The sequence below is a fragment of the Galeopterus variegatus genome, unplaced genomic scaffold (assembly GCF_000696425.1).
Source record: "Galeopterus variegatus unplaced genomic scaffold, G_variegatus-3.0.2 Scaffold2840, whole genome shotgun sequence".
Classification (NCBI taxonomy): Eukaryota; Metazoa; Chordata; class Mammalia; order Dermoptera; family Cynocephalidae; genus Galeopterus; species Galeopterus variegatus.
In genome coordinates this window covers 326,103-341,578 of record NW_007728951.1, presented here as the reverse complement: position 1 = coordinate 341,578, position 15,476 = coordinate 326,103, and the positions used below count along the sequence as shown (strand labels likewise).

The 15,476-nt window shown below is 35.4% G+C and overlaps 1 protein-coding gene across 5 annotated transcripts in view; it reads right to left on the bottom strand.

Annotated features, from left to right (window-relative positions):
• Positions 1-15,476, bottom strand: part of PPM1B (protein phosphatase, Mg2+/Mn2+ dependent, 1B) — a 92,311-nt gene that overhangs the window by 36,679 nt on the left and 40,156 nt on the right. For 4 of the 5 annotated variants that reach the window (XM_008583151.1, XM_008583154.1, XM_008583153.1 and 1 more), the window contains exon 2: positions 2,726-3,585. The exons of the other annotated variant lie outside the window; for it this stretch is intronic. In XM_008583151.1, the coding sequence (XP_008581373.1) occupies positions 2,726-3,571 (846 nt within the window). In that variant the 5' untranslated portion in view covers positions 3,572-3,585. The remainder of the gene's footprint in view (positions 1-2,725; positions 3,586-15,476) is intronic. 5 annotated transcript variants of the gene reach the window in all.

The window sequence follows — 15,476 nt, the reverse complement described above, 5'->3', positions numbered from 1 at the left end:
GGAGGGAACATTCTCCTTTAGAGTTAAACACCTGATTTAAAGAGGGTAATATCTGACCAGAGTCATCCAACACTTAAACAGCTTAATACTGCTAAGTGCAAAACCTGAAAAATGATTGTCAACAACAACAACGTTAACTACTTCACATGGTTGTTGTGAAAAATGAAATGAATTAAAATATGTGTAAAGTACTTAGAACAGCATTTGGCTCACAGAAAGCAATAATTTACTGATATTATTGTGACTATGATTAGGATTCATGAGTTAACATACAAAGTGCTCATAAACTATTAAAACATGACAAGTGATTCTCTTATCAGGGAAACATCTACTTAATAACTGAATCTTCTCTATCTTTCCTCTTAAAACAGTTAACATCTACTAAGCAATCACTAAGTGCCTTCCATGGATTTCAAAATGTATATTCAATCTTTCACACTGAATTCAAAGTAATATTCTATTTTATAATAGTGCTAAACCTTAGTTTTACAACACAAACAAGTGAAATGACAAAATTATGGACTTAAAAAGCAGAAATAGAGAAGTTTTCTTTAATTCCATAAGAAAATTTTCAGTGGTTCGTTATATTTCAATCCAAACCAGCTCACTAAGCTTCCCCAAACCGACTTCAATTTGAATGTAGCTTCAAAGGAACTATGTTGGTCAACTTCAGCTAAAACTGAATGGAACACGAGCCCCAAACTCTTGATTGTTACTGTCATTCCTCATTTCTGAGATTCTAAGACTCCATCTAGAATCTTCTAACACCATCAGCATGAACATTTAACACTTTAAGCTGGTAAAAGTTATCAAGTGAAGATATCCCAAGAGAATCATTTAAATCTCATTCACAAGATTAGAGTTAAAATTCCTGAAAACTGGCACCTTTTCAGTGGATGGGAGAGTACAGTTTATCTACTATACAAACTTCTTTCCTTAGTCCAAATTACAGACCTAGTAGATTTTTGGCTATTCTCCCACAACCACACATTATTCATTCAACATAATACTATGCAGCCATGAAAAACAATGCAGAGCCATACTTAGACACAGAAATCTCTCTACACAATATTGTTGGAAAAAGCAGGCTGTAAAATAAGTATAATGATCTCATTTTTATAAGAAGATATATATACACTTGCAGGCAGACAAAAAAGACTGGAAAGATATACACCACAACAATGAAAGTAGGTGACTTAGGTGGGTCACAAAATTTTGAGTGCTCCCTTATATATTCTGTATCGTCTGAATTTTTTTTTTCCCTGATAATATGCAGATACTTTTTTAAATTGAGGAAAGTGCTGTTTTCATTTGCTAGTCAGGCAAAAAACATATGCCTGCTTTTGTCTCAAAAATCTGCAGGTAAGAATCACTCCATTTAGAATCCAAGGAGAAAGACATTTTTAGAGCCACTTACACTATGTGATCACTGACAACCATCAATACTTCTGTACTTAACTCATCCAAAGAAGTAAAAAGGATACATTGTGCTAAAAATAAAAATCAGAGGAGATAAAGGTACCATTATTAATATCCTTTCAGAAAAAAAGCTGTCCCCTGGTAGCACCAGCCCTTAAATTTTCTGTTTTTAAGGTGTCTCTTTCCATTCCATGGAAAATAATAAGATATTTCACCAAAGCCTGGGCATTTCCACAGACCCAGAGATCCTTCTTGAGGAACTTTATGGCTATATCTATGCCTTCCACGGCAACTTACATGGCCGGGGGATAGAATGGTTCTAATCTAAACAGAAAAAATAAGTCAAACTATTTCATGTAACTAAAAGTCAGTTTTGCTTCAATATCTTTTCAGTCAGTCATGGAATACTTCCACACTCCAGGTAGGCACTGGCCATATAACTCAAATTTTAATTGATTTTTATATAGATGCTGTCGAAACCCCACTTGAAACAACTGAATATTTTAAAGACATTCAAGAGAACTGTCAATTACTTGTTACTCTGGACTTTTTTTCTATTACTGTATCAAGTTCAGATTCATAGAAAATTACAAATCTAAAAAAAGTTCAGTGTTCCACAGAAATCCTTCACAGGATTCCATTTTATATAAACTTTTCTTTTTCAATCAGTGGTAATAAAAACATCTATATTAAAAAAATTTTATCTTCTACGAAAGATACTACTCATCGAGTCATAATATAGAGAGTCACAAGTAAATTCCTTTTAGATTTTCTTGCTAGAAAAAGCCTCTTTTACTAGACAATGAGAAAAACACAACTCATACTTTTATTTCAGTTTTTGTCTTTGCTGCTATAAGGCTCAGAACTAAATTCTACTTAGGCCAGGTTTCTGGTACATCTTCCAAATATTTTATGTGGCTCTTGATCTTTTAGTATACCGAGCACAGAATTCTACTATATACATATTTTATCAAGCTGCTTCAAAATCAAGCATTAAGATGACTATTGCCAATGTCAAGAATTCAATCAAAAGTCACAATCCTGTACAGATGCCTCTGCCACAGCAATAAGCTCATAAAAGCACTTAAATGATGACAAATGCCTCAAATTTATTAAACTAAATTTTCAAATTGGTATATTAGGTCAGATGGGGATGGCAAAAAAAACAATGGTTTCACTTCTGATGAAGAAAGTATCTTAAAATATACAGGTCTTCCCAAACAAAAACATAAAAGTTTTAATCTTACTTACCGTGCCTTTTCAAAATTAATATGGTATTTTAATTATAACAAAAAAACTTACATACCTTATGTAAACAAGTGTCCACTACCCAATTGCACACACTTTCCAGGTCATCAGATACCTCAAGCCTAGATTTAACAAATTCACAGAGCTCCTCATTACTCATAACATCCCAGATCCCATCACAAGCCAAGATGATAAATTCCTCCTCTTCTGCTCTTAAAATTTCATAAACCTCAGGCTCTGGAGAAACAAGTTGTTCTGTTGGGCCCTTGCCATCAACACACTTGTAATCATAGTCCCCCAGAGCACGAGACACTGCTAATGAACCATTAACGCGCTGTATCATTACGCTGCCTCCTGCATTTTGGATTCGCTCCTTTTCCCTTGGATTGCACGGTTTGTGATCCTGCGTAGAAAAGCAGACTTGTCCATTCCTATACAGAACAGCACGTGAATCACCACAGTTGATAAAGTAGATATGCTTAGGTGAAATCATAACTCCCACTGCAGTTGAACCACTCCTGTCCATCCCATTTCTGAGGTCTGAAAAGTTACGCATGTATTCATCAATTTTCAAAAAGCCAGTTCTGATACCATTCTTGACATTTTCCACTGAGGGCTCATGAGCAGATCCTGACTTTCCAGCTGCTCTAAAGTCTTCATTAGTAGTGATGTGTTCTAATAAATGTGTTGAGCAGTAATTTGCCACTCGGGATCCAGCATGACCATCATAAACTGCAAAAAATGACCAGTCTTCCAAGCCGTGAGGAATACCTACAACAGCTGTATGTGCATCTTCCATTTCCACTCTCCATCCTTGCATACTGCTCAGGCCATAACGTAAACCATTCCCAGCACCATGAGCATTATGTTTTTCAGTTTTGGGTTTATCCAAAAATGCACCCATGTTTACTAATGAATCTGAAATAAAAAAAGATTGTAGGTGTTAAATGTTTAAATTTGATAGAAAATTTATTTATAATATTCCACCTGTTCTCTAATAACACCTATCTCAAGTATTTTTCAGTATTATCCTAATTTACTAGAACAAAAAAGGAACCAAAAAATTTCCTCCCCTACATTCTTCTTCTAGAATAGTAGTTTCTCAACCCTACCATATCAGAATCATCAGACTAATAAAACCAGAATCTCTGGGGGTGGAGCCCAAATACCAGTATTTTTAAAAAACATCTTTAGTGATCTATCTGTATGTGTATCCAAGTTGAGAACCACTGTTATGGGAGAAAGAAAAATCCAGAAATGAAACTTGGTTAAGAATTTTTTAAAACTTTAATTTACAAGATAAGTCGAGGCTTCAATATACAAATTTATATAAGAATAGACAATGACAATATTCATAATGGTGAGTCACCTTGTTCAATAAATTAAGATAATAAAGTATGCTAATCTATTTTAGAAAGACTTCCAAAAAGAATTATTGATATCAAGATCCCCCCCAGTAATCCTAAAGACAACCCCAAAATTCAATTAAAACAAAAATTTTGATTCTACAAACGTGGTTTTACCAAGATTTCACTGTATAAAACTATACACTTATTACTTGCATTCTGTTCAAAACAAACTTAACTAATGTGGTGCTGCTAAAGAACATACGTCACATTGCTGAGTTTTGTAGTCTATGAAGTAACTACCCAGTATTAGCTGACAAACACTTAAAATCCTCAAACTATAAAGTACTACTACGCATCACCACCCTCCCACCTGCCCAACTTTACTGTTATTACAGAATAAAGCTTTCCCAATTTCAAATGATTTAGGACTAGAGTAGTGATTCTCAAAAATGAGCATGAGAATTCCTTGGTGTGTTTCCTACATACAATCCTGGCCCTACACTCTAGCTGTGTAACCTTTGGCAAATTTCTTAGTCACTTACACCTATACTTCAGTGGGTTGCTGTGAAGAATGAGTTAATATAAAGTGCTTAAAACAGTACTTGAAACATAGTAAACACCTTAAAATATTTCCTGTTATTATCTGCTCAATATGCAGATTCCATAGCCCTATCTCTACACCCAAAGATTTTTTTCAATAAATCTTGGATGGGACCTTCAAAAACACATGCTATTGACTTAAAAATCGCATTCTGAGACACTGGTCTAGAATAATTGACTTCCATTTGGGTACAGGCATCTCTGTGAGATATCTTTTTCAGTTATGACCATTACCAAACTTTAAAACTACATATCCACATTTATAAAATTTGTTGAACCACTCTATATATTCATATATTTAAAAATTATATACCGGGCCAACCCCGTGGCGCACTCGGGAGAGTGCGGCACTGGGAGCACAGCAGCGCTCCCGCCGCAGGTTCGGATCCTATATAGGAATGGCCGGTGCGCTCACTGGCTCAGCGCGGTGCTGCCGGTCACAGAAAAGACAAAAAAAAAAAAAATTATATACCAATTTTATAATTTTCCTGAGTTACATATAATACTGTATTAATAAATTATATATTTACAAGTTATCTTGAAAGGATTAAAAATACATACAAATTATTTTTCATTCAACTGGTATAATACCATATTACGTACTGAGAGCAACAATAATATGCTTGATTATTTCTGAACATGCTGGTTTAATACTCTGTGATACAATGATTTAAAAGCCTGGCTCTAAGTACACTCTTATTCAGATTCTTGTTTTTACTGGCTATTGTACCTGAAAAAAGAAAACTTAAAAAGATACCTAAATGCAACTGCTACCTATATTCATTAAACCATTTTTCAATCTCATCTACCAATTATGGGAAAAAGTTCTGTTGTAGTTTCTATCTTTCCTGATGCTCTTGCAATTAAGGTGCTGCTGTTTTACATTTTAATAAATAGGCTCAAAATCCACAAACCCCCCTAATTTAGAAGTTTTTTTTAAAAAAGTTTAGAAACTTCTACTGCCAAATTTGCTGCTGTTGTTGTTGTTGTTAACTGCTGGCTGGTAGGGTCAAATTTGTTTTTAATTTGAGTATAAAAAAAAGAGGAAAAGAAAATGGGGTCTTCAATAGAAAGCTACAGGGGACCCTAAGAATTGAAGGGAGTCGAGAAGGCCATCTGGGAACACCGTCAGGAAACAAAAGAGCCCCTGAGGACAGGCTACAAAACACAGTGAAGTTTACACCAACAACCCAAACCTTGCTTGTCATCTATTGTGCGTCACTAAATGTCGGCTACCTTCTATCTGCTTTCTCTCTGAAAGTCACTAGGTCAAGATTCAAAGTCCTGGGAATGAGGATCTAACTGACTGAACTTAGATCATCAGCATAACCTTTGACTGTAACAGAGACTGCATTCTTTTGAAAACTGTTAATTTTTTTTAAAGTTCCTAATTGATCTTATTTTAAAGTTGGGGTTGCAAAGGAGATGGAGAGATAGAGAGACATGGGGGCAAAAAAAAGTTGGGGTTGCCCCATAAGTACTTAATTTTTAAAACATAATGAACTATCATACAAATAAGAGTTCATATAATGTGTATATAGCTAAAGACTAATAAAACAAACACCCATGCACCCACCACACAGTTTAAGAAACAGAGCATTATTACCACCATTGAAGCCTCCTATTTAACCTCTCCCCCACAAGATGGGCACTATTCTGAGTTTTTTTTGTTTTGTTTTTGGAAGCAAGGGGGAATTGGAGATGGACAGCTGGACTGTACAGGGATCCAAACCTGTGATCTTCATGTTACAAGGCTGCACTATAAGCCAAAAGAGCAAACTGGCCAGGCCTGAGTTTTGTAATTAGTATCCACTGTAATTTAACTGTATTCATGTGTGATTGTTTAGTTTTACATGTTTGGCACTTTACATGATGTAAAGTACAGTACGTATTACTCTAGTACTTTTTTTTTTTTTTTTTTTGTCAACACTACTTCTGAGATTGATCTACATTGATGCAGAGCTGTAGTTGATTGTATTCCATTGTATGCCTGTACCACAATTTATTGATCCATTCTACTATCAACATTTGAATTATTTCTCTTTTTTTATAAACAATGCTGTTTTGAACAATCTTGGTGCACATCTGAGTTTTCCTAGAATATATACCTTCACTCCCAAGTGTTTGAAGTATGCAAATGACAGTTAATATAGATGATTTTCCCCCCCAACAAAAACCACAAAACAAACCATTTCCAAACATTTATTTCCCAAATGTTCTCTAACGCTACTTTCTTTAGAACAATTACTTTCTTTACCTTGAATGTGAAGATTAAGAGAGTGTGTGTTTTCTATTATCCAAAAACATCTGCATAGTAAGGAATTAGCAACTCCTATTTTAAGTTCCATAACTCTTCAAAAGCAAAGAACTCTGTCATGAGATAATCAGCAAACTTCTATATGGGTTAAATACACTTTCTTGTTCACTTCATCATTTATAAGCATTGTAAATAACTTACTATATTTTAAAGTTGTGTTTTATAAAATTAAGCACATTGACAACATCCTAACAGCTCTTTGTAAACTCCTGGTTTCAATTTCTTTGCTGTAGTAACTTACCTATGAATGATGCAGTGAATGTTTTTCACCTAAGTGACCGTGATTTTTATTTTCCATAAAAGGTTGCCTTTATTAAATTAAACAACCTTTTACTTAATGACATATGGGTCCAAGAAGAAATTAAACAGGAAATCAAAAAATTTACTGAAACTAATGAAAATAATGACATATCAGACCAAAACCTTTGGGATACTACAAAAGCAGTACTAAGAGGGAAATTTATCACATTAAATGCTCACTGCAGAAGAATAGAAAGATGGCAAGCAAACAACCTAACACTTCACCTTCAAGAATTAGAAAAATAAGAACAAACAAAACCCAAAGTGAGTAGATGGAAAGAAATAATTAAGATCAGAGCAGAACTAAATGAAATAGAAACCTAAAAAACAACAAATCAGTGAAACAAAAAGTTGGTTGTTTTAAAAGATAAATAAAATTCACAAATCCTTAGCAAGGCTAACTAAAAAAAAGAAGAGAGAAGACACAAATAACAAAAATTAGAAATGAAAAAGGTGACATTACAACCAATACCTCAGAAATATAAGGAATCATTAGAGACTACTATAAACAACTATACACGAACAAATTTGAAAATCTGGAGGAAATGGATAAATTTTTGGACACACACAAACTACCAAGACTGAGCCAAGAAGACATAGAAAATCTGAACAGACCAATAACAATCAAAGAAATTGAAGCTGTCATCAGCAGTCTCCCAACAAAGAAAAACCCAGGGCCGGATGGCTTCACTGCAGAATTCTACCAAACCTTTAAAGAACTAGAATAATTCTCTACAAACTATTCCAAAAAATTGAAAAAGAGGCCTTTCTCCCAAACTCATTCTATGAGGCAAACATCACCCTGATACCAAAACAAGACAAAGATACAATAAAAAGAAAACTACGGGCCAATATCTTTGATGAATATAGATGCAAAAATCCTCAGTAAAATACTAGCAAATAGAATACAGCAATACATACATAAAATTATACACCATGATCAAGTGGGATTCATCCCAGGGATGCAAGGTTGGTTCAACATACACAAGTCAATAAATGTTATATACCACATCAATAAAATCAAAGACAAAAACTATATGATCATCTTTACAGACACTGAAAAAGCATTTGACAAAATTCAACATTCACTCATAAAGACTCTCTATAAATTGGGTATAGAAGGAAAGTATATCAACACAATTAAAGCCATATATGACAAACCCACTGCCAATATCATCCTAAATAGGGAAAAATTGAAAGCTTCTCCCTTAAGAAAAGGAACAAGACAAGGATGCCCACTCTTGCCACTCCTAACATAGTGTTAAAAGTACTAGCCAGAGCAATCAGGGAAGAGAAGGAAATAAAGGGCACCCAGATGGGAAAAGATGAAGTCAAACTGTCCTTGTTTGCAGATGATATGATCCTATATAGAGAACAGCTTAAAGACTACAAAAACCTTAGTTAATAAATGATTTTAGCAAAGATACAGGATACAAAACCAGCACCCCAAAATCAGTAACATTTCTATATCCCAACAATGAACTAGCAGAAAAAGAAATCAAGAAAGCTAGCCCATTTACAATAGGCACCAAGATAAAATACCTAGGAATAAATTTAACCAAGGATGTGAAAATCTCTATGATGAGAACTACAAACCACAGTTGAGAGAAATTAAAGAGGACCCAAGAAGATGGAAAGATATCCCATGCTCTTGGATTGAAAGAATTAATACTGTGAAAATGTCCATACTACTCAAAATGATATAGACTCAATACAATCCCCATCAAAATTCCAATGACATTTTTCTCAGAATTGGAAAAAACAATCCTAACATTCATATGGAATAACAAAAGACCACACATAGCCAAAGCAATCCTGAGCAAAAAAAAAAACAAAGCTGGAGGCATAACATTACCTCACTTTGAACTATACTACACAGCTATAGTAACCAAGACAGCATGGTACTGGCAAAAAAACAGACACACAGACCAATGGAACACAGTAGAGAATCCAGAAATCAACCCATGTACTTACAGCCATCTGATCTTTAACAAAGACACCAAGACTACACACTGGAGAAGAGACTGCCTCTGCAGTAAATGGTGCTGGGAAAATTGAACATTCATATGTAGACAAATGAAACTAGACCCATACTTCTCACCATATACCAAAATCAATTCCAAATGGATTAAAGAATTAAATATATGTCCTGAAACAATAAAACTCCTTAAAGAAAACATACAGGAAACACTCCAGGAAGCAGGACTAGGTACAGACTTCATGAATACGACCCCAAAAGCACAGGCAACCAAAGGAAAAACAAATGGGATTATATCAAACTAAAAAGCTTCTGCACAGCAAAAGAGACAAATAACAGAGTGAAAAGACAATGAACAGAGTGGGAGAGAATATCTGCAAAATATTCCTCTGACAAAGGATTAATATCCAAAATATGCAAGGAACTCAAACAACTTAATAGCAAAAACTCAACTAACCCTATTAAAAAATGGGCAAAGGAGCCAAATAGGCATTTCTCAAAGGAGGATATATGAATGGCCAACAGACACATGAAAAAATGCTCAACATCACTCAGCATTCAGGAAATGCAAATCAAAACCATACTGAGATACCATCTCACTCCAGTTAGGATGGATAATATCCAAATGACTGAGAATGATAAATGCTGGCAAGGATGTGGAGAAAAAGGAACCCTCCCACACTGTTGGTGGGACTACAAAATGGTGCAGCCTTTATGGAAAATGGTATGGAGGCTTCTCAAACAATTACAGATAGATCTACCGTATGATCCAGCTACTCCACTGTTGGGTGTATACGCAAAGGAATGGAAATCATCATGTCAAAGGGATACCTGTACTCCCATGTTCACTGCAGCGCTATTTACAATAGCCAGGAGTTGGAACCTGCCTAAACGCCCATCATCGGATGACTGATTAAGAAAATGTGGTGTATTTACACATGGAATACTACTCTGCTATTGAAAAAAATGAAATACTACCATTTGCAGCAACATGGATGGACTTAGAGAAAATTATATTAAGTGAAATAAGCCAGGTACAGAAAGAGAAATACAGCATATTCTCACTTATTTGGGGGAGCTAATAAAAATAAATAAATAAATATACAAACAAACAGGGTGGGAGAGGGACACAACAATCACAATTCCTTGAACTTATTAAGATAAGTGAAAAGATATGATGTTGATTGAGGGGGTGGGAGGGAGGGAGGAAAAGGGACACAAAAAGTCAACTACATTGTACATTGATAAATTAAAATTAAAAAGAAAAAAGAAATCTTTTACTGCTGAGAATGCATATTTGTCTAGCACCTCTTAGGTTTCACCCTTCACACGCACAAAAAATCGTCTTTTTATTGAAACACAACTTGGCAAATAATAAGAGTAGACATGTTACAAACACCTATACTTGAATCAATCTTAAAAAAAAAAACTTCCACAATTCCTAATCTGTTCTTAAACTGGTTTCTTCAAACCAGCAACGTTTACTACGCATATTTCAAAACTGCATTTTAATTTTTTGCCATACATATGAATATTATGTCAGTCCTTTAGACCAAGGCAGGAAAAACAAGAGTTTCCCCAGCAGTATGGTATTCTGTCTTCTAGTATTCAATGAAGAACTAGATTCTTAGTTGATGGAAAAGAAGAAAGGCTGAACTTTAACTACAAAATAAAAACAACAACAACAATAACAACAAAAACCAAGATTCAATGGATAAAATTCCCTACTATTCCTAAAAATATTAAATATAGTACACCTAGTTAACAATTTATTTTAATGATATACTCTCTCACAAAGAATGAGAAAACTAATCTGAAGAACTGTTTTAAAAAAATCCTTCCAATTTCAAGTTACCCTTGCCTTTGCTGGCAGACTGTGGCTGACTTGTTCTCATTAATCACATTTTAAGTGGGAAATAACTCATGGCTGCCCTCAGTTTACAATCAAGCCCAACTATACTTCACATTTATAAACAAAACTGACAATACAGCAGGTCATCAAAGAATATAGTTTGATTTTTTTAAATAGGAATTTTTACTAAACACTTGTACTAACACTGAATTGTACTCAATTGTACTAAACACTTATTGCAACTGATTCTAACATAAACCAAAATCAAAAGCAGGACTATTTTTGTCTCTCATAACTTGGACATTTAATTTTTTTTTAAACCATACCCTCCTTCTTTAACTACCCCCCACACCTCTGCGAAGTCATAGTTTTCCTGAAAAGCCAGGTTCAGGTCTTACCTTCTTCTAGGAATCCTTTCCCCATGCAGCTCTACTGAACTTCATTAACACTACTCTACCATCAACACTTAGCACATGTTACTTTGCATAATTAACGATCCTTCTGTATACCTCTTATTTCCCAAAACAGTACTTTACGTTTTGTTACTTCCTTGCCAAAACAAGTACTGAATAAATGTTAAAAGATGGTTTAAAAACTAGTTTTAGAAAAGTTGTTTAACAAAGCCACACTTCCATCCCCAATAAATGTGATAAATTTGTTATGGCCATACTCCCCCTGGAAGCTGGATAGACTCCCTGATAGAAATAGACATTCCTTGTATTATAGTGAAAAGAGAAAAGCCTCAGGCAAAAAAAACCCCTCAACTCATCATTCCAGTGTAGTACAAGAGCCTCATTCTCTCAGATCAAAACTTCTAGGAGGCACAGCATCCAGGAATGGGATCTGGGGTAATGGATATCTATCACACGGCAATCCAGGAGCCATACTATACAAAGGAAGCTATACATCCCAGACTAAATTATGTATTTGGTTATTATGCTCTATGTTTATTTCCCTTTGGATATCCTATACGAAGTTTCAAAGTTCCTGATTTATCTCAACTATCTTGAATCAAATTCAGGGGAGAGAGTCTTCTGCTCATGTTCTAGATAGGGCACTGAAGTTAAAATGAATAATCTGTCTCCCTTAAGTCGGTACGGGGGAGGGCAACAGTAATAAGGGTTAGGGTCTCCCACAGGGGAGAAAAATCTTGGTTTAAGCAAAAGCTTGAAATTATGAGAGGTCTGGCCACCCCTGCCTGCTTGGATCTGGATTTTTTTTTAAAAGGAAATAATAGCTTACTAGCATATTATAGTCATAAAGTCATTTTAACTGTTGATGGTTCATTTCACAGGATCATCTAAAAAAGGCTTGGCCATGAAAATTTACACAAATTTCAAAAACATATATTGGAGAAGCAGGTGCCATATTTTATTGAAATGACCTGGGAAAGCTTCATGCAACAGAAAGTTCCAGAAAACAAACTATATGTTTGAATATACACACAGATCTAGACTTTTAAAAGACTCAACAAAATGGTCCCGAAAAACCAAAGAATCTATAGATCCTAGAAAAAAAATTTCTGATAATAAAAGCACACTAACTTACACCCAAAATACAAACACATTCAATAAACATATAATCTTAAGACAATGAACTGCAGGAAACAAGGAAAAGAATGCGTGAGCACTGGGTTTGACTTTTAGCCTTTACCAAGTATCTTTTTTTCCTAGAAAAGGTGTTTTACAAAACAATATTGAGCATCTCTTTCTGTTTCATGTCTTTAGGGTCTGATTAGAAAGTGAATTGCCAATTGCTTACAACAGATGCAATTATATATGACATTGGAAGACTAGAATATGGCTCACAGGGGACAGACACAGTTCAACCGGCCATGATATTTCATATGCAATACCTAATATTAAAGAAAAATAAATTTTTAAGAATTTTAACCAGATGAAAGTTAGAGAAGGATCTAGGCTTGCTGACCAAGAATCCCAAAATGATGACAATCATGTCCACTTCTCCAACTTTAAAAAACCAAAAACTTTCCAAGTCAAGTATGCTCTCTCATATGAAATTTTACAGATGACTCAAATCAAAACTACTTATCTTTCTGAACTCCTGGAAGTAATGTTTCTCACATGAGAAAATTAACTACACACTGCTTTATAACAAGCTTTACATTAAATGTTAATGTTTATACCACTCTAAATGTATGTGCTCACGTCACGTGAAACAAAGTTTCAATTTCAACATTTTATTCAAAACAAAAAGCTCTTACTGAAACTTTAAGCAGAACTAAACTTTCTTATTACTATATTTTTATTATTACCCAATAGGAATTTTACTCTTTTTTTTTTTTTTAAAGGAAGGAGTCACCAATTTGGCATAATTATCTTTTTGGGAAATTTAGTTCTACATTGCATATAAAAGAAGGTCAATGCTTCTCCATGTTGCTGGGCATCAGTGTATATACTTCAAAGAATGACTGTTGACAAAAGAAGAGAAAAACATTTCACTAGGGTACACCTCTGATTGATAGAATACAACTTCTAAAAATACAAAACGTAGGGCCGGCCCAGTGGCGCACTGCTACAGTGCGCCGCTTGGGAGCGCAGTGGCGCTCCCGCCGAGGGTTCGGATCCCACATGCAGACTGGTTCCCGCTCACTGGCTGAGCGAGGTGCGGGCGCAACACCGAGGGTTGTGATCCCGTTGCCGGTCCCGGTCCGGTACAGGCGCGACACTGAGGGTTGCGATCTGTTGCCGGACACGAAAAAAAAAAAAAAAAAAAAAAAAAAAATAAAATACAAAATGTATACAAAATACTGCATGTATATATTATTTACATTTTTTTCCTCAGGAGCTTGAAATGATTCTCAATGAAAACCAACAGCCCTAAAGGCTAAGAATTACTTAAGTTTTATCTGATCCAAGCTTACCTTTGAACGAACTAACATATTTAAAAATTCATGTAAAGGACTTCCAATAAAGCATGTCTCTCATCTGTTCTGAAATTCACTAAACTATGATAAAGGAATTTTTTAAATCCACAAAATAAAGTTAATAGAAAAGGAAACATAAAATTTGAAGGCTGGAATGCAGAAGAACCAGGACCAACTAACTTAGTGGAAATACTGAGTTGCTATACTACGTGAGTTATGAGGAAAGCAAGAAGCAACCAAGTTTAAACTGCAGACCACACCAAAAGGCTCAGGTTTTGGTGGTACCTGTGTAAGTGTAGGTGAAACTGGGACTAAAAAACAGAAAGACTGACTGAAAGTCTATTTAAGAAGTAGATGGACTCCCCAAACTCCTCTCCAGCTCAGTGTAGCTTGAATGAACGAATGCTGCTCCCTCACCAAGAGACGGAGACTTATTTCTGAAGAAAGTAAAATGCGACTTTCTGAATTGGGGAACACCAGATAGAGATCACAGCAGGAATCAGGTTTAAAACATGAAACTAAGTGAAAGTTTACAGACTTATTGTTTGATTGACATAGTAGACTTTTTCAGATACCTGACTCCCAAGAAGGAAATCAGATCTATACCCTCTAAACAAAAGATGAGAAGAGTCTTTGGAGCATCTAGGAAATATTTAAAACATACTAACACTGGAGATTACCCAATCACTCTGCAGTGAACCCCATAATCAACAAATCCCACAGGCACAGAGCTTCCAATCAGCTAATCAATACCCACTTTAAAATGTAAGTAGACCTGGCCATTGAGAAGACAGATTAAAACAATAATAATAAAATATAAGGAGACAGTTCATGGTCAAACATAGAAGAATTTTCCTAATGTAAGAATCAGAGACCAAAACAAGCAGAAAAGAGCATATTGGAAAAGAAAGGGACTAAGTTGGGAAAAGAAGGGAGGAAAGCAAGTAAGCAAGCAAGCAAGCAAGCAAACAAACACCTTTCAGAAAGATAAAATTTTGAATCCATGAAATAGGATGTTATTAAAAGGAAAAACAGGATGTTATTAAAAGGGGCGGGGGGGACATTTAGAGGAACAAAAGAGCTCCTGCAAAGTAAAAACACAATCATAAAAGACAAAACTGGGAAGATAAAAGTTGAAGTAAACTTCCAGAAATTAGAGCATAAGATAGAGATGATAGGGCCGGCCCGGTGGCGCACTGCTACAGTGCGCCGCTTGGGAGCGCGGTGGCGCTCCCGCCGAGGGTTCGGATCCCACATACAGACCGGTTCCTGCTCACTGGCTGAGCGAGGTGTGGGAGCAACACCGAGGGTTGCGATCCCGTGGCCGGTCCCGGTCCGGTACGGGCACGACACTGAGGGTTGCGATCCGTTGCCGGACACGAAAAAAGACAAAAAGGAAAAAAAAAAAAAGAGAGAGATGATAAAATGACTATTTTCACTGCAGTATGAGGTGTCTTCAAAATGTTCATGGAAAGATTCATATTATCTTTCAATTCCATCTTTCCACAAACTTTTTTTTTTCCTTT